The sequence below is a fragment of the Suricata suricatta genome, chromosome 8 (genome assembly GCF_006229205.1).
Source record: "Suricata suricatta isolate VVHF042 chromosome 8, meerkat_22Aug2017_6uvM2_HiC, whole genome shotgun sequence".
Taxonomy (NCBI): domain Eukaryota; kingdom Metazoa; phylum Chordata; class Mammalia; order Carnivora; family Herpestidae; genus Suricata; species Suricata suricatta.
The window spans coordinates 40088832-40107286 of record NC_043707.1 but is presented as its reverse complement, the minus strand read 5'-3'; the positions used below and the strand labels follow the sequence as shown (position 1 = coordinate 40107286).

Below are 18455 nucleotides of genomic sequence, written 5' to 3'. Positions count from 1 at the left end.
GGCTCCCCATACTTCTAACCCCTCCCCCACCTCCTACCAATGTCATGCCAAGCGTCAGCTGCACGTAGCCCAATGCCCTATTAATAAGTCTGTCAGAAGGAGGTCTTTGCCCTTCATGTTGTCTGCTTTCTTCCCCACCTCCACTCAACATCCTTTCCTCCTTAAAATCACATGAGGGTCGTGGGTAGGCACCAGGGGACCTGGCCACATCTGGAAAGAAGGTTGGGGTAGGCATCCTATGAGAGCAGAAAGGTCTAAAGAGACAGGGGAACGGGGAACACCAAAGGAGGGAGCTCCCCCACCTCCTCCTAGTAACTTGAACCTCCCTGCCTGCTGATCCCCAGAGTATAAATAATCCCCTGATGAACTGGCAGTAACCCTTGGGGGTTAGCGCCAAGATTCCCACCCCAGAGCCCAAGGAAGGAGGCAGGCAGAGTGGACAGAAGGGCCTTTATTTACAGGAAGGGGGAGAGATGAGGGGTTTGGCATTCAGGGGCTTCCAGCTCTGGTTGGTAAAGGGAAAGGAAGTGTTATCTCTTTTTTTGCTGGCGACCTGTAACGGGAAACAGTAAACACTAGTCTCCATTCCATCTCTTACTTCCTGCAAAGGTGTTCTTCTTTCCAGGTCCTTGGCCAGACTCAGAGAGGCGGTGTTTTAGGCCAGCAAGCATGCCCACCCCACATGAACAAAAAATAAGAAATGACATTGCAAGTAAAAATACCATGCTCCCAAACGGGTATGTCTAGCTTCTTTTCTACCTTGCTATGGGTATAAATTTGGGACTTTTCTATCTACTTTTTGGCCAGGCTATTTAGTCACTAAGTCAGGTTTCAGAGGGATCTGCTACCTACTTGCCCTTTCCCCCACACGGCATGTCTGCATTGACTCACGTAGTTCATTGTTCCGGGTCATGGCCTGGGCTGCCCGAGCTCGTGGCCCCTGCTGTGTAAAGTGGTAGCCGAAGCGGACTATGGAAGGACACTGTTCAAGCACAGTGGCCATCTCCATCTCCACTGCATCACCAGGCCACTGGCGCTGGAGGACGGAGACAGGAAACCCGTCAGCGTCCCCTCTGTGTTGTTCACCACCCCACACCACCGACCCTTTGGGAGGTCATAAAAGTTTGTTTCATCAGAATGGGAGATAAGAGGCCCGGACCTTGGCACCCCTCAAAGAGACAAGGAAGAGATTTCAGACAAGATTAGATGGGATCCTGACCCCGTGGCAGCCTCAGGGAGGAGGCTCCGTGAATATTAGCCAAATGCAAAGACCGGGGGAGGGAAAGTTCACCTGGTTGTCTACACGGAGCTCAGTGAGTGTGGCATTTTCCCGAACTGCCTTCAGCACGGCCATGAGCCCTGTGCTGCTAATGAAGTTGGATTCAATGTTCAGGCTCTGGAGGCTACGATTCTCACGCAACATGTCAGCCACCGCCTGGGTAGTAGGGACTTGGGTTAGGATTAGGGGACAGTTTCACAGATGACTGAGGAGAGAAAGAACAGGAGCAAGAGGGAAACACAACTCTTTGAGAAGAGTCCTTGAGGAGCTATAGGTGGGGTGACAGAAGGGAGTAGGGGAATCAGGGAGGCTAAATGTGTGGTGGAGTTGGTGGGGTGGTAGAGAGGGCTGTCACTCGCTGAGAAGACGATCTGAGCATTTCCGAGCTGAGAGCCGTAGGACTGAGCGTAGGAGTCTGCATCGGGCCAGGTAAACCTAAGATTACGTGACGGGAATAGCAGCCCCAGCACAACCCCTTCTGACAGCCCTAGCAGGGGTTCATGTCAAAGTATGGGGAGAGGGCCAGGAACCTCAAGTTGCCTTACATTGGCGATGGGGTCACCGCTCCTTGTGGCCACCAGACTGAGGCTCCGGACATAGGTATTTGTCTTCATTGCCTCACACAACTCAGTTAGCATGGGTATCGGGATGTCCTGTCAGAGGGGAAGAGATGGTGGGCTAAGGGACGTGGATATCTGGGGCTCACAGAGTTACCCCATTTATTACTTGGAGGGTAGGGGTCAGATACCTGTATGTTATTGAGGTTCACCTCCTCCAGCTCCTTGTCATTGTTTCGAACGCTCTTTAGTATCTCTTCGATGTTTGTAGGATTTGGGGGCTCATCTGGCACTGGCTTGTACTTGTCAGGCTGCACCACACCTGGGGGGTGAGGGCCGGAAGGACACCCCAGAGTGTCCCCCACAATCTCTGCCCCCCACTGGTTCTCTTATTACTTATGTACCATGTCCTCTCCATGATTCCTGTTTCACCCTTTGCTGCCTTTCCTCAACCTTAGGACCACCTGCCAACAGCCCTGGGCACCATGCTTTCAAACACACTCACTGCTAATGCCTTCGGTGTTGCAGATTTCTCCACTGCAGATGGCGTCGTAGTATTGCTTGTTGCTCATCAGTGTGTACATTCCCAGGATCGCTGGAGGGAGTGGGTAGAGAGGGACAGGGGATGAGAAGGGCTTTGTTCTAAATCCCCCTCCCTCCTCATTCTGAATCTGTTGCAGTTTTAAAGCCTGACTTCTTTCACTGTTCCAAAGAGGTTCCCAGTCTCCCTAGGTCCCAGGGTTTTCTTCTGTGAACTGCGTAAGGTGGTAGTTTTTAAAAACCTTGAGACAAGGGAGCACTGGGGTGGCTCAGTCAGTTAAGCATCCAACTTTTGATTTCGGCTCAGGTTCATGAGATCTCACAGTTCATGAGATCGAGCCCCATGTTGGGCTCTGCTGACAGCACGGGGCCTGTTTGGGATTCTTTCTCTCCTCTCTCTGTCCCTTCCCACCTCAAAATAACTAAACTTAAAAAAAATTTTAAATAAACTTTGAGACAGGGGTTAGGGAAGGGTCCCTAAGGAGGTGAGGGAGGGGAAAACAACAAAAGTGTTTCACATTCAAAAAAAAGAAAAGAAAAGAAAAGGGTGAGGGAGTCTGTTAGATGTCCTCCTGTTTCCAGCCAGAATGGTTCTACTTTTACCTGCTTTATAATCCCTGTAAACTTGTCTCTGAGATGTGAATTCACCGGATTTAAAAAATGAATGAGTGAATACATAAGCAAACATTTAAAACCATGACCTGAAGCTTTCTCTAACATCCATGTCCTGTTCAGGGTCTTCCTTGCTAGTGCCATGCCCTGGCGAGAGCCCCCTGACCCTGATCTCCCCACCCTCCTTATTTTCCCACGGCCGCACACCTGCAATATCGCACATCTCAGCATCGGTGGCGTGGGCCAGTGCCTCTTCCAGTTCAGGCTCCAGAGTGATCTGCTCTTGGACAGGAATCTCCCTCTTGGGCTGAATATAGGGCTTCCCTGATGGGGAGATGAAGGATGGTTCAGGTGGAGGTCATTCCTAAGATTCTGGTCTCTAGCTTCTACTCTTTCTCCAGGAGGTGGAGTTCTGGGTCACTAGGGGCCGCCAGAAAGCCTGAGTCCTCTACCAGCTTGGGACTCCTGGGTCCCCTAATCTCTTCTATAAGCTGAAGAGTAAGAGATGGCATGTATGTTTCAGGGTGCCCAGGTCCCTGGGCAGCTAGAAGCTGGAGGGGGCACACTTGAGACGACCATTTGGGTTTCGGTAGGCATGGTTGTTAGTGTCTCCATACCCTTCTTCTCGCCTGTGAAGGGCACCAAGTCATCACGTTCTTTGACCTCTAGTGCCTGCTGTTCCAGATACTGCAAAAGGGCATCCCGGTCCAGTGGCCCGGTCGGGCTTTTCTTTGTCTGGTCACGTTGTCTTAGTCCAGCTGGCAGGAGCATGTTCTTAAGGATGAGTTTTGGGGAGTGAGTCAGACCTCTGATCTGGGGTACCTCCAGGGTGTCCTGAACATCCACAGACAACTTTTCCCTGACCCACTTGGGACCCCAAGCCCTGTAGGCAGCCCAATCTCAGCCACCCAGGGCCTATCACCCTTCCCAAATGCCTGGAGACAGCCCCTGGTTCCCTGTGCAAGAGCCCCTACCTCGGGGTCCATCTCCTGTAGCTCGCAGTCCAGCTGCTCTAGCTCCTCGGGGCTCAAGGTCCTTAGGATCTCATCTTCATCTATGTCTCTGTATTTCTCCAGTTCCTTCTGATACGATGACATGATGGCCCCCACCCCCTCCCCACTCTGAGGCACTCACGGAGCCTGGGAGCCTGGGGGACACGGGGAAAGTGCTTGAATAATGGAGAGATAGACACAGACAGCAGGACACAGACTAGCCAGGGGCAGAACAATGAGCTGGAAGTCCAGAGGTGAGAAACCTAGCTGGGCATGGGGAAGAGGGGGAGTTCAGTTAGAACCAGAGCTTCCTTCTTTCTGCCTCCCCAGCTTCAGCCACTCCGGATGGGGATCCCAGGCAGCCAAGCTGGATTTGTCTGCCCATTGTATGACCGAGAGATCCTGGCAGCACGCTCCCTTATAGCCTCGCCCGTCCATGTCTCTTGCCCAAGCACAGCCGCCAGGGGCCCTGCCAACACAGCTGGCCCCAGGCCAGTTCCTATTGAAGGGAAGGGGGGCATACAGAGAGCTTCAGGAAAATTCCTCTTCTCTTCCCCATAATCCACTCTTTTTTCCTAAACTCATTTAAGAAAGCAAGGGGGAAAAGAGACAGTTCTCTTACCCTATGCTCATTTCCTCTTTTATTGTGGGCAAATCAAGATTTCGCTTTCTATTTGGCCAAAACTCTAAATCCTAAGGGAAAGCAAAGGCTCAGAGGAGCTGGGGGAATTCCAGGTTGGGGGAAGGATGGTATGGTCTGAGAGAAGGGACAGAGTCCCCCATAACTTGTCCCTGGTTTTGGATGGGAAGGTGACACCAGACCAATGGGTGGGAAATACCTTCTAAATGTGACAAGGTTGCTCTAAAAACAGTGGGAAGATTAAACTTGCACAATCTTTTATGATATGGAAAATACACACAAACTACATGTACACACCATGCCAAAGGTGAAAGACCCAGAAAGTGTGTGAGACACTTGCATGGACAGTATAAACCATGGTTAAGGGATAGGACAGACAGTGGCAGAAACGGACCCTGAGGGACGGAAACACACTCCACATCGTTCCCAGTAGGAGCCGCTCCTCTCCTCCCATCTCCCACCAGGCCTTAATGCAGAAGCCCCCTGCCTTCCCCACCTACCAGTCCTGGTGGCCACCTGCCTCCTCACCTCCCCTTCTGTCGGTTGGTCTGTCAGTGCTACTGGAGCACCGTCCCCACAGCAGGAGGAGCCCAGTGCCGGCGAGAGGGTGGGGGAACGGTGAGCTCAGCATTTTATTATTTTAGCTCTGGCCAGGTGGGGGGTGGTGGGAGATCACATATACACAGCCCCCATACCCTGCCCAGCCCTGAGAGCCTCTAGTGGCCGCTAACGGCATCGGCACTTCCTTTCCTCCCTGCATGCAAGCCAGAGTCCTAGGAAAGGTTCTAGGAGAATCATGTGGTTCCTATGTACTGGGTGCTTTGTTATATTCAAAGCAGTGAATATAAGATGATATAAAGGTGAGTGTAAGATTTGGTTCGGAGGTCTAATTTAAAGGTGTTGATAATCCAGCTGTAGGAGTGAAAACTTACAACTTAAAAAGGGCAGCTCATAATAAATACTGTTAAATAAAATAAAAACCTATATATACTCAGACATTTACAATGACTTCTTGCTCCCAACTCTAGAAGAGACACCAGACAAAGGGGATCTTTCTCTTTTATTAGATTAAAAAACACAAATAAAACTGACAGGAACCGGGGAGGGGGGGAGGTAAGAGAAAGAAAAAGGGCTGAACAGCGCAGAGATGACCAAGGGAGAAGCAGGGAGAGGAGGGGGAACAGTAAGAGCCCAAGTCAGGGCAGGAAAGGTTTCTAAGGACCACACATCTCATTTGATGACAATTTTCTGGCGCAAGGCCCGAGGCCCAGAGCCGGGGAGGGGCTCGGTAGGGGGCGGGCCAGGGCCCAGTGCCGAGGCAGTGGGCGGCAGGCCGTGCGCCGTGATGTACTTCTTGTAGGCCTCGCGGATGATCTTGAAGGCTCGAGCGGTGGCGTAGGGGATGTCTGTGACAGGATCCCGGTACAGGGCCGGGCGGTGGGTCACAGGGCAGACCTCCCGGATGGGGACCTTGGGGGGCCGCCCTTGGGGAAACCACTCCTCGAATGTCGCATCGTCACTGAAAGTGATGAAGGTACGGGAGCAGCGAGCAGGAGGGACTCCGGGGCCTGCACCGGTGCGGGGAGTGGGCACAGAAGCTGTGGGGGCAGGATCCAGTCTGATGGGAGAGACAGAAAAACACGAAAACTCTGAGGAGAGGAAACAACAGACAAAGCCACGAGACAGGTGAGGAAAGAAAGGAAGGAGGCAGAACGATAGCAATGAGAGAACCGACTGACAGATGGGGAGAAGCAGGCTGGGCTGCGCTGAACCACTGTTGAGCTGAGGGGCGAGGACTTGAAGGAGAGCTGTGTGAGGAGAACGACAGCAGGGAGATGGCTCTCTCCCCCCTCTCCCCGGTGACACACTCACCCCTCCACATCCACGTTCTCTTCCTTAGGGCCTGGCTCCCCCACCAGCGGCACTGTCACCGAATGGTAGGTGATCACAGGCCCAGGGCACTTCCGCTTCTTGTGCACCTGCTTCTTTTTGTCAGCCTCGAGGCGCTCGTAGGTCTCTTCGGGGTCAAAGGGAGGAATGAGGGGATGGTGAGATCCCTTCTGGCTCAAGGTTGCTCAATTACCTGCCTGGCTGTCTAGTCCCCGCCTGCCAAGCCACTCACATAAACCCTGAGGCTGGCGGCACCTCCTGCTTCTGACATCTGCTTGCCCCTGCCATCCTCTCAGCCCAGGTCTCCATCTGCCCGGTCCCTCGCGCACTCAAACAGGAGGACTCTGGGCTGGAAGGGACGCTGGATGAGGAGGCTGCTGTCTCCCTATGCTGCCCTGTCCGCTTGCTCCCAGCCACAGCGGTGCACCGCATCTTCAGGCATCTCCAGGCACGACGTGTGACAGAGGTCCTCCCCATTTCGAGCTGGAATATGCCACCTGATGACACTCTATTACCTTTTTGAGGTGTAAAGGACACAGGTCTAATCTGTCTTCCCCACGACAGTCCTTTTTTAATTTAATTTAATTTTTTTGTGAGAGAGAGAGACAGTATGAGCAGGAGAGGAGCAGAGAGAGAGGGAGACACAGAATCTGAAGACAGGCTCCAGGACCTGAGCTATCAGCACAGAGCCTGACACGGGGCTGGAACCCACAAACCGTGAGATCATGACCTGAACCGAAGCTGTACGTTCAACCGACTGAGCCACCCAGGCGCCCCACGACAGTCCTTTACATAGTTGAAATTAGTATTTATGTCTCTCTTCCCAGGCCGATCACAACACCCATTCCTTGAACCATTTCCCATATAACATGGCTCTGAGACACACTGTCCTTTCATTAACCCCTGTTTAGGACACTTGCATTTCTGTACTTTTCACGGTCTATGGTAGAGGCTGCAAGCTGGCAGCCCCTTTCAGTGTTTTCTTTGGTCTGTACTACATGTTAAAGAAAAATCTGAATTAGTTACTGACATTTGAAAATGAGGAAATTATATTTAAATACAGAGATTTCTGGTCCCTCTCTTTTTGAGAGAACAAGCACACACACGGGGACAGGGGACAGAGGGAAGGAGAGAGTCTTGAGTGGGCTCCATGCTCTGCGCAGAGCCACAGGGCTTGATCCCACAACCCTGAGATCATGACCTGAGCTAAAATCAAGAGTCGGACAATCAACAGACTGAGCCACCCAGGCGCCCCTCTGGTCCTTCTTAAAAAATAACAAGGAGGGGCGCCTGGGTGGCTCAATCTGTTAAGTGTCCGATTTTGGCTCAGGTCATGATCTCACGGTTTGTGGGTTCGAGCCCTGCATTGGGCTCTGTGCTGACAGCTAGCTCAGAGCCTGGAGCCTGCTTCAGATTCAGGTCTCCCTTGCTCTCTGCCCTTTGCCTGCTCACATTCTGTCTCTGTCTCGCTCTCAGAAATAAACATTAAAAAAAAAAAAGAAAGAAAAGGAAATTTGCACCGTCACATGCAACAACGAGCAGGGCAGAAGAGCCAACTCTCCTCGCGAGTGCTGCCCTAACTCACCACAGTCCCCTGACTGGGCAGTGACACTGCTCTATGGCAGTTCATGGCTGGTACAGGTCTCCTCCTGAAGGGCAGTGGCTGGGACTCCTATTACCTACATATCCTCAGAGCCACGCAGTGGGCTGCACATTACAGGCACTCAGCAAGGCACTCTGTTAATGCTCAATAGGTCAAAATATTCCTGATCCCTTTCCTCTGAATGAACTCTTGAGTTTCTGTTTCTTAAACTCGGGTCCAATCTTCTAGATAAAGGCTGACCAGAAAAGTGTGCTCTGGAAACCCTAGCAATGATTTAGCCTCTCTTGTACTTGGAATTCTGGTTGGTAACAGTGCTTTCATTCCCTTTGGCCAACCTTCCAACCCTTCCCCTTTTGAACATTTTCCTGTACCTTATGGAACTCCTGCTCTATAATCAGCCAACTCGTCTACGTCCTCAAGTTCTTCGCTCCAAATTCCTTCCACAACTGGTCTTCCTGGAATCCTGTCATGCTGAGGCCAGGGCTCTCCCTGCAGCCCTCTGGTGGAGGTCTCTCGTCCTGCTGTGTCCCATGCAAGGTGTGCCTGGGTCCTGCTGAGCCCACACCGCACCTTTACATCACTGCTTCTCTACTCATGCGCAAACCCGCTGCTCTCTGGACACTTATGCCACCAGGCTAGATTGTGTTCCTTCCTGTCACGCTCACTCCCTCACTCTCTGAAGACTTTAGCAATGCTTTTCACTGTACCTCTCCACTCGACTCCCGTCATCCAACATCACCCTGGTGACCTCAAAGTGCAAACGGGCAGCCCCTTCAACATCCCATTGCCACAGTTTACCAATCTCATCTCCTAACAAACTTCCTGTCCAGGACACACTCGTTGCTCCATTCCACTGCAGCTACGGCCTGTACTCTGTTACTGCCGGGCACTCCCCCAGCTCCGAAATACTAAAAACCACACATCCCAGGCTCTGGCTGCAACATCCTAGGCTTTGGGTATTTTGCCCCACAATTCTAGAATGTCCTTCCTTGATACCTCCTATGCATGGATCTCTCCTCATTCTATCTAGCAGCCCCTTCTAAGTCTTCATTGTTCTTTTTTTTCTTCCATTTTCCTTTTTAAATCAAGATTAGGTTCCTCAATCTATCATTTCAGTCACTCTCATTAATCTAAACTCCCTGGCACAGACCCGGATTGCTGAGTGCTCCTGGAGAAACACTATACAATGGGCTAGACTGGAGCCGCCATGAATGCATGTTCCCCAAATTCTACAGACTCCCCAACACCAGCAGATAATTCTATCTCAACTAGTTCTTTTCTTTCTTTCTTTTTTTCTTTTCTTTTCTAGGGAGAGAGAACACGTGAGTGTGGTGGAGAAGAGGAAAGAATTTAAGCAGGCTCCATGCTCAGCGCAGAGCTTGACATGGGGCTCAATCTCACAACCGTGGGATCATGACCTGAGCCTAAATTGAGAATCAGACGCTCAACTGACTGAGCCATCCAGGCAACACCGAATTATTTCAAGCACATTTCATTCTCCTCAAGCTTCCAGCTCTATACCCAACACCTGACAGGTGACAGTGCCTAAAAGACAGCAGATAAAAACCAGTCCAATATCCTACTGCGGGTTTACAAACCTTCAACTACAAGCCATCCTTCCTCCCTCCTTCAAAATTTAGGCCAATTTTTCCACCCGTACTCTAGCTACCCCACTCCCCCCCAATCCCACTTCTCCAAAACGCACACTATTAACTACCCTTTCCTTCTTCTCTATTGTTAAACTTTCAGTTGCTTCTCACCAAAGACAGAGTTCCTCCAACCTTTGAATAAAACAAACAAGAAAAACTCTACACTGACCCAGACCTTACAGGTTTTACTCCTTAACCCACCCTTCACAGCCAAGCTTAAAAAGTTTGGCTCCCCAGCCCACTTCAAAACAATGTGGTCTCCAAAATGTGCTCCTTAAGTTCATCTCTGACCTCGTCATCAAAATAAATGGACACTTCTCAGTTCTCCTCTTGAATAGCATCTCTGCCGCATTCAGCAGAGACTCTCTCCCAAACAGTCTTTCCTTCGTATTCTTTTTCTTTTTTAAATATTTATCTACTTATTATGGGGGAAGGGCAGAGAGGGAGGGAGGGAAAGAACCCCAAGCAGTCTCGATGCTGACAGCGTGGCACTCAAGCCCATGAACTGTGAGAATATGACATGAGCCGAAACCAAGAGTCAGACACCAACCTGCTGAGCCACCCAGCCGCCCCCTCCTTGGCATTCTTAAGATAAATTCTCCAGTTGTTCTCCAAATCCTGGCCACTGCTGAGCCCCTCTTGTACATCTGCAGGATTCTTCGGCCTCTTCTTCTCGTCCCCATGCTTTCTCCCTGGGTGATGTGACCCACTCCCACGTCTCATCAATGCTGCCCATACACTACAGACTTCCACATTTCTGTTTCCAGCCTTGATCTCTGATCCAAGGCCAGATGTGTTCACTGAACGGAACTCTCAGCACTGCAGGGACTGCTCAAAGACTCCTCCAATTCAACATGTTCAAAAATGGACATCTTGCCCCCTGCAGAACCTGCTTCTGCAGGGTCTCTGATGTCAGTTACTGGTAAAAGAAGCCCCGGAGTTACCCTCCTCACAGCGGCCCAAACCAACCAACGTGGTCAAAGAGGAGGACTGTAATTACAGTGACGTTAAGGTCACCTCACTGTTTGTGACGGTCCCCAGTCATTTCTGTTTTGAGGGATAGCTACTGTTTAAAAGTACTGAACCACCATCAAAGATTAAATATCCAATATTAAAATCAATATAATTAAACAGTAAAAAAACACCCTGAAGATGTTGGAACTGAAGTAAATCTTTTCTCAATCATTGTGTTCTTCTGGAGTTGTCTAAATTTGAGAAATATAAAAAGTGGAATGGGTTGGGTCCCAGATATTCTGCATAAACAATATTCAACCATACATGTTTAACTATATGTGCTCTATCAAAACTAAAAGATTCAGAGAGAAAGATTCAGTGGGGGTGGGGTGGGGGTGGGGGAGAAAGAGAGAACAAATTACATACTATATGTGATTCTATGTGTTATTTCACTCAATGGAAGTATGCCTCAGATTGAGCACGTGACAGGAGGCACGTAACTTGCCATTCCCTCGTGTACCTCTCATGATTTGAAATTCTCAATAGAGGCACCTGGGTGGCTCAGTTGGTTAAGCATCTGACTTTGGCTCAAGTCATGATCTCATGGCTTGTGAGTTCAAGCCCTGTGTCAGGCTCTGTGCTGACAGGTCAGAGCCTGGAACCTGCTTTGGATTCTGTGCCTCCTTCTCTCTCTGCCCCTCCCCTGCTCATTCTCTGTCTCTCAACTATAAAAGAAAATTAAAAAAATAAACATAAAAAAACAAACTCTCAACACCCTATAAAGAAATGTATGTTTTACATGGTGTATGTGTATATATGTATGTATATACACACACACACACACACACACACACACATATATAAGATATATATATCACTGTACATGACTATGTACTCAGCACATGAACTGAAGAAATTTTAAAGAATTTTGACTTTAGCTCATCTCATGAACTAATTCTGGGGAATTTCTAATTTTCATGATGATCATTAAATAGACATTATCACCCCATCTTGTGAACCAGGACAGCAAGATGTAAGTAAGTTAAGTAATTTGTCAACAGTCTTCAGCAACTGCTGTTCATAGCAGAACCAGGATTTGAACTCAGTCCTATTCAATTCTTATTTTATACCAATACATTTTCTCTTCATTATAACTTGTTCTTCAGAACCCAACGAACTGCCTCACTCCTTGCTCCCAATCCCTCACTCTCCCCATTTCCTTCCTCTGATTCCTTTGTTCTCAATCTCCAATCCTTCAGCTGCTCAGGTCCCTCAGTCTCGGTTTTCCTAAGGTTCCGCATCCCTCTGCCCACTATTCTCAAAACCACAGACTGACCTAGTGAACGTAAGTTGAGCTCCTCTGTGATCTTGGCCTCTCTGAGCAGCTCCTCCTGGGTCAGTGGCCGCTCACAGTGGGGCCCCTTCCGCCGCCGTGACTGGCCCTGCCTCTCCTGTACCCGAAGGAATGTCTGTCGTGTATGCTCAGCTGTAGACTGACGCATGGACTTCCGACCTGGGGAAGAAGTCAGAGAGGAAGAGGTCTTTGAATCTGCGTCCACCTCCTTTATTTTTAATTTTAAAACTTATTTGGAAATCTTTTCAAACTTACAAGAAAGTTGCAAGACAGTCCACAGAGTACCTCTGTATCCTTTACCCAGATCCCTTCCTGTTAACCTTTTGCCCCGTTTGCACTGCGTGTGCTTTCCCTAATGATTTAAGTTGCACACATCCTAAATACCTCACTGTATATTTCCTTACATAACCACAGTACAGTTGTCAACTTCAGTAAACTTGCCACTGATACAAGATTTTTATCGTTGTTCCAATTTTGTCAGTTGACCCAAACATCCCCACACTCACTGTCAGAGCCGTCATCCTGTAGTTCTAATGGCAGCAGTACTTTCTCTTCTCGGGCCTTCTGAGAGCTACCAGCTGGAGTGCTGACCTTTCGAGGCCTCAAGCTCTTGAGAGGCTCCTGGGGACAGATTGGAAACAGATACCATGGAACAAGTAATCAGGAGAAAGAAGATGAGGATCTTAAGCAGAGAAAACTAGCACTGTAGGAAACGGGACTGGTGTGGGGAGCACTGTGACCTTATGAAGGGCAGAAGAGAAATGATGGGAAATGACAGGCGACCAAGAGAACCAGGTGCACCTTATATGCTTTGGTGACTACACGGCGCTTCCTCCTGGGCTCTTCTGCTTCTCCATCACTGGATGGTTCATCCCCTTCATCAATGTCAAAGTCAGAATCCACTTCATCCTCTGTGTCTGACTGGTCCCCTTGATACTCATCATCTCCAGATTCCTGAGGACACAAGGAGATGAGGTTCTCACTGTCACTGGAGTCATCAGTGCCGCTCCAGGAACAGAACCTCTTTGCTTTCCGGATAAGAGCTGCCCCACTCTCCTTCCCAGCCCAGCCCTTCAATTTCCTCAGGCAAGATGCTTTTCCAGCTAATTGCCTTTGGCTCTAGCACCACCCCTTTCAGCATTAACTGGTTGCTGTTTACGTGTAGCACACAGTATTAAGTGCTGAAATACAAAAGGATTTGGTCTAGTCTTTACTTTCTAGGGTCTCTCAGTCCAGCAGGGGGACAGGATATAATTAGAAAAGGAAGTTTGAATACAAGGCAACATAAACGGTATTAAACGGTACTAAAGTGTTATAGGAGCTCAAGGCACATTTGCTATAGATTACTGGTCTGGGAAGGTCCAAACTTTAGACTTTATTCCATGAGAGCAGGGTTGGCAAACTTTTTCTGCGAAGGGCCAGAAGAGAACACGTAGTGGGCCAGATTTGGCCATAAAGTCATGGTTTGCTAAGACTCTAAAGAACAAAGAGGACTTGAACAGTGGGTTAAAATATTGGTAGTGTTTAGGGGGTGCCTCATTGGCTCTGTCAGTTATGTGTCCAACTCCAGATTTTGGCGCGGGTCATGACATCACGGTTTGGGAGTTTGAGGCTTGTGTCAGGCTCTGTGCTGACAGCTCAGAGCCTGGAGCCTCCTTCAGATTCTGTGTCTCCCCCTCTCTGCCCCTCTCACGCTCATGCTTTGTCTCTCAATAATAATAACAACAAAATAAAAATAAAAAAATTTTAAAAATAAAATAAAATGCTGATAGTGTTCAGACAGCCAAGAGGGCAGAGGTAAAACAGCAAGGACAAAGATGCAGAACCAACAATGTGAATACCTTATTTATGGAATATAGGTTTAGACCTAAGTAAAGCAGAAGGTTTGTCTTGGGCAAGAAATCTTCCTAACTGACTGCCTTTGACTCCAGCACAGCCTTCTTCCGACACTACTCTGACGGCCCTATATGCCTATAAGACTTAAAAAAGTTGCATTCAGTCTGTAGAGAAACTTACATATCAGGCTAATAAACTCATGAATTTAATTTGCAGGCCAGGGATTCTCAATCCTCGCCTTCTCCTTACTTTTCCCAGTACTGATAATTATTGTTGATGTAAACTAAAGTTACTGAGAAATAGGTCTCATTCCTCAGGTGTGTTGGAACAGAAAAATAATTGGGTACAAGTACTAGTAATGGGGTGCCAATGAGGATTTAGGGAGATAGGAAAATTGTATACAAGGGGTGTTTCAGAAAGTTCTGGAGGTGTCTAGCTGAGCGGAGTAGAGAACAGGTGGCCTAGAATTGAAATTGAAAGGGTGCAGGTTAGGTCTAGAATGGCAGCCCCATTAGAAAATAAAGGGAAAAACACATTTGGGGGCAGGGGAGTCAACTGGGTGGGGTGGCATTTCAAACATTTGGCTCTCTCTTCAATCAGTGATGTAGACCAACAGGCTAATCTTGGTACATATGCTGCCAAAGCAAGTAGCACAGACCGTTGGCACTCGAACCTATCCAGAGTTCAATCTTGCACTGATGACCATCATTTCCTCCCAAATGATGTTTGTGAAAGACAGCCTGGGAACACATTAATCCCCTTATCTCTAACCTCATATTAAGTCATCTCACCAGAGAGTGGTAGTTCAACTACACACTAGCTTAGTGTCCAATCAAAATGCTTGCACTAAGTTAGGGATTTACGACCATTCCTTTGGCTTTTATTGAGAGTCACTAATAGAGATGACTAGATAAGAGAATGTTTCTACATCATCTACTGAAACTCTGTTATTTTATATATCTTATATAAGGATGCAATTCATCCTAGAATTTAATAAGTTTTTCTTTCTTAAAGAACATACATGCTTCTTTCTTACTGAACAAAGAAATTCAGGGTTTGGCTGCCAGGAAGCTCACAGCTAAATTTAGTATCAATCGCTATTACCATTTTAGCAGAGGCTCCTGGTACAATTACTTCTGATCTGTCTCTATTTTTACTGTTCCTACTTTTTGTTTATGTGTAAGCCTCCTTTAATCCTTTTTGGAAGCATGAAGGGTACATATTAAATAACGACTCGTAAAATGACAGGAATAGGAAAATGGCCTTTGGGGGAGGGAAGAGAACATTCTATTTTAAACTATAGCTGTGTAAGTAATGACTCCCAATCAGTCATCAGGTCCTGTGGATTCAATTTCCTTAATCTGTCTTGAAACCTAGTGCCCATGTTTCTCTACTCCAACTGCCTCCTTCATTCTCATTACAGAGTGGACTTTCTAAAGTATAAATTTGGGGGTGCCTGGGTGGCTCAGTCAGTTAAGCAACGGACTTCGGCTCAGGTCATGATCTTGCAGTTTGTGAGTTCCAGGCCCACACTGGTCTCTGTGCTGACAAGTTAGAACCTGGAGCCTGCTTCAGATTCTGTGTCTCTTCCTCTCTCTGCCCTTTCCCTGCTCGTTCTCTCCCTCTCAAAAATAAACATTAAAAAACTTTAAAGAGATTTTGTGTCTCTCTGGCCCTCCCCACTTGCACTCTGTGTCTCTCGCTCTTAAAAATAAACCACCATTAAAAAGTATATGAAGTACAGGTTTTTTCATGGAACTTTGATGAATCTTCTCAGTTCTCTGGATGAAGAGCAAAACTCCTTAACATGGTTCACAAGGCCCACCATGATCTGCCCCATGCCTGTTCTCTCCAGCCTTACCAATCCTTATTCTCCCTCAAAGCCTGGAGAATGAGTAGACATTTGGGCACCAGACCCAGACCCCATACCTTTACACATCTGTTCCATCTCCTCCATGGGCTAACTTTTCTCCTTACCCTGCTCTCAGCCCTACTGCTGTCCATACAGCCACAGCCTACTTTCCATACTGTGTTAAGTTTAAACATCATGTCCCCCAGGATACCCTTCTTCACCAATGACTCTGGCTCCCACAAGTTACCACAGCACCTTATGCTTACCACTTATTTTACTCCTAATCACACAGTATTCCAACTGTTAATCCAGCTGGTCCCCCCACTGGACTCTGGTATAGGTAAGAACAAAGTGTTGTTTTTAATACTCTCTGCTTCCCTAAGCTCACAGTAGTTGGTTTGCCTTGCTTCTCGACGGCTATATTAAGAATGGACAGATTCAATCAGTAAAAGTGCTAACCCAATCCAGACCCTAGCCCAGGCACTTAGACGTATACTGTTGAACAAAACAGACCATCTCGAACGTTGCAGGACTTACAAACTAACAGGAAAGTATAAACAAATAGGCAAACCAAATCTAATTATAATTTGAAATGTATTATGAAGGAATTAATAAATGGGACACTTTTCAGAGCAGTGAAGGAAGGGTTATCGAAGAAGACATTTACATTGATATTTGGAAGCTGAAAAAAGCATAGGCTAAGCTCCTCTATGTTTTCTTTTTTTAAAGAGATTCCTTTCTATACTTCAGGTGAAGAACCATTCAGTGGGCCAACGAGTGTATACCGCGTGACCACGAGAACCTCGCGCGTTACGTCAGACGTCAGGAGTGCTGTGAAACACGCAACTGGCAAAGTACACTGTCGGTTTCTGCAATACTCTGGGGTTCCCCCGGAGACCCTTCCATCCCCGACCCCTCCAACCCCATCTAGGGCTCTACTTTCTAGGACTACATCTTATACAGCGCCACACACCCCTCCCCACCCCCCGACTCTCCCGCCCCGTCGCGAGTATCAGCTTCGGGGGCTCCCCTCCATTCCCCGCCCCCTTCTTTGTCCGAGGTTTTACCCTTCAGGACTCCCTTTAGCTTCCTTCCCTCCCTCTTCCTGGACCCAGCTCTTGCCTCGGTGAAACCCCCATAAGTCGTCTGGTAGAACTCGTCTTCCTCCTCTGCTTCCAAGAGGCCAGAAAGCCGGTTCCCTGCGGTCTTCCGGGGGGCTCGGCCCCCAGCCAAACTCATAACCGCCTACAGAGACAGCGCCGCGAACGGAGGCCTTCCATCCAGCGCGGCTATCGGAACTCGGCCCTCGACTCTACTGCCTGCGGGTGGTAGGCGGCGGCGGAAGCCAGTAGTCTGCAGGCAGAAGTAGCAGAGCGTCGAGAGACTCCTAGTCCCGTCAGCCAAGCCTTCTTCACTCTGCAGCCCTGCCCACTGGGAACGCGGAGACTGCCCCCCAAGCTCCCCGTTTTAGCAAGCGCCGACCTGGACTGTGTAATGATTGGGCTCAGTGACTCCAGGAGTCCCACTACCCTAAGTCCACAATTTAGGAGTCAACAAATTTTCACTTGGAAGAGGTCAGTTTACCTCTGCCCCAGTCCGTTTTCCATTCTGCTTCTAGTAGGAACCTTTCTAAAAGCTCAGACTTTGTCACTCTTCTATTCAAAGATGCTTAATGGCTCCCTATCATATATGGGTTAAAGTCCAAAATCCTTGAGGCAGAATAAGACCATAGCCATTGAGCCAGCCATACCTGAGTTTGAGTTTGAGTTTAAGGTTTTTTAGCTGTGTGACTTTGGACAAGTTACTGAATCTCAGTGTTCTCATCTGTAAAGTGGAACTAGGGGCTCCGGCTGGCTCAGTGGCTAAAGCATGCGACACTTGGTAACAGGGTCATGAGTTCAGGCCTTACGTTGGGCGTGGAACCTACTTTAAAAAATAATGAGGGATGAATAATATTTACTTTTTAAAGTTGGAAGATTAAGAGATATAAATCCTTGTAAACTACTTAGCACAGGATTTAGTAAGCATATATGGTTAGTAGGTGCTAACTACTATTAACATGGCATTCAAGATCCTTCATTATCTGGCCTCTCCCTGCCTTTCCAGCTTCACCTCCTGCCTCATCATCCTATTCTAGTATGACTTTTCAATTCTCCATCATGCCCGCCTGCTTTTCCTTCTCCTTAGGATCCTTTTCCTTACTTATCTGGCAAAATTCTGGTTCTATAAGACAGTGACTTCTTCTCCCTCGCCAGTCTCTCTTCCTGGCACAGTTTCTATAACCACGGGGATCATGCCGCCTTGATTCTCTGGAATAGTTCCAATCTCCAGTAGTCTGGTATTGTCAAGACCCTGTATCAACTTCTCTTCCTATCTTTTATTCTGAAAATCTGACCCATAGCACTTGTACATACTCTATGATGGAAGCTATTACATTTTACTTTTATGATTTATGAGTCTGCCTTTCTCATTAGTCTGTGATCTTTTTGAGGGCAAGGATTTTATCTTCATAAGCATATACCAGGAACTCTTATAGTGCGTAGGACATTGTCGGGGCTAAATAATGTCAATTCAATGAATGAATTAATGAATGGCTAATTGAATGAATAAGGTACTCATCCTCTTATTTTGTGTCTACGCTGATCTTGCTTGCTCCTAGCCCCCTCCATTCTGATCTTAGGGACTGTTCTAAGATAT

General features: G+C 48.1%; 2 protein-coding genes across 2 annotated transcripts; both read right to left on the bottom strand.

The window, feature by feature from the left end:
• Positions 1–436: 436 nt before the first annotated feature.
• Positions 437–5564, bottom strand: TMOD4 (tropomodulin 4). Its single transcript, XM_029948555.1, has 10 exons — positions 5121–5564; positions 3963–4135; positions 3606–3762; positions 3196–3312; positions 2342–2431; positions 2028–2158; positions 1825–1932; positions 1292–1435; positions 892–1036; positions 437–553 (listed from the first exon to the last, which is right to left on the bottom strand). The coding sequence occupies exons 2-10, from the start codon at positions 4083–4085 to the stop codon at positions 531–533; spliced, it is 1038 nt and encodes a 345-aa protein (XP_029804415.1). The 5' UTR covers positions 4086–4135; positions 5121–5564; the 3' UTR covers positions 437–530.
• An 81-nt stretch (positions 5565–5645) lies between these two features.
• Positions 5646–17089, bottom strand: VPS72 (vacuolar protein sorting 72 homolog). Its single transcript, XM_029948554.1, has 6 exons — positions 16881–17089; positions 12872–13024; positions 12577–12691; positions 12053–12229; positions 6493–6637; positions 5646–6238 (listed from the first exon to the last, which is right to left on the bottom strand). The coding sequence occupies exons 1-6, from the start codon at positions 16995–16997 to the stop codon at positions 5851–5853; spliced, it is 1095 nt and encodes a 364-aa protein (XP_029804414.1). The 5' UTR covers positions 16998–17089; the 3' UTR covers positions 5646–5850.
• Between the last annotated feature and the right edge of the window lie 1366 nt (positions 17090–18455).

What these genes read in the sequence shown, in the direction of transcription:
- TMOD4 (XM_029948555.1), bottom strand. Translation starts at nt 4,085, where the DNA reads ATGTCATCGTATCAGAAGGAACTGGAGAAATACAGAGACATAGATGAA. An exon ending in CTTCACAGGCGAGAAGAAGG is followed by an intron (nt 3,313 to 3,605) that starts GTATGGAGACAC and finishes TCTCCCCATCAG; the next exon opens with GGAAGCCCTATATTCAGCCC. An exon ending in TGAACCTCAATAACATACAG is followed by an intron (nt 1,933 to 2,027) that starts GTATCTGACCCC and finishes CCCCTCTGACAG; the next exon opens with GACATCCCGATACCCATGCT.
- VPS72 (XM_029948554.1), bottom strand. Translation starts at nt 16,997, where the DNA reads ATGAGTTTGGCTGGGGGCCGAGCCCCCCGGAAGACCGCAGGGAACCGG. An exon ending in TAGTCACCAAAGCATATAAG is followed by an intron (nt 12,692 to 12,871) that starts GTGCACCTGGTT and finishes ATCTGTCCCCAG; the next exon opens with GAGCCTCTCAAGAGCTTGAG. An exon ending in GCTCAACTTACGTTCACTAG is followed by an intron (nt 6,638 to 12,052) that starts GTCAGTCTGTGG and finishes TTGACCCCGAAG; the next exon opens with AGACCTACGAGCGCCTCGAG.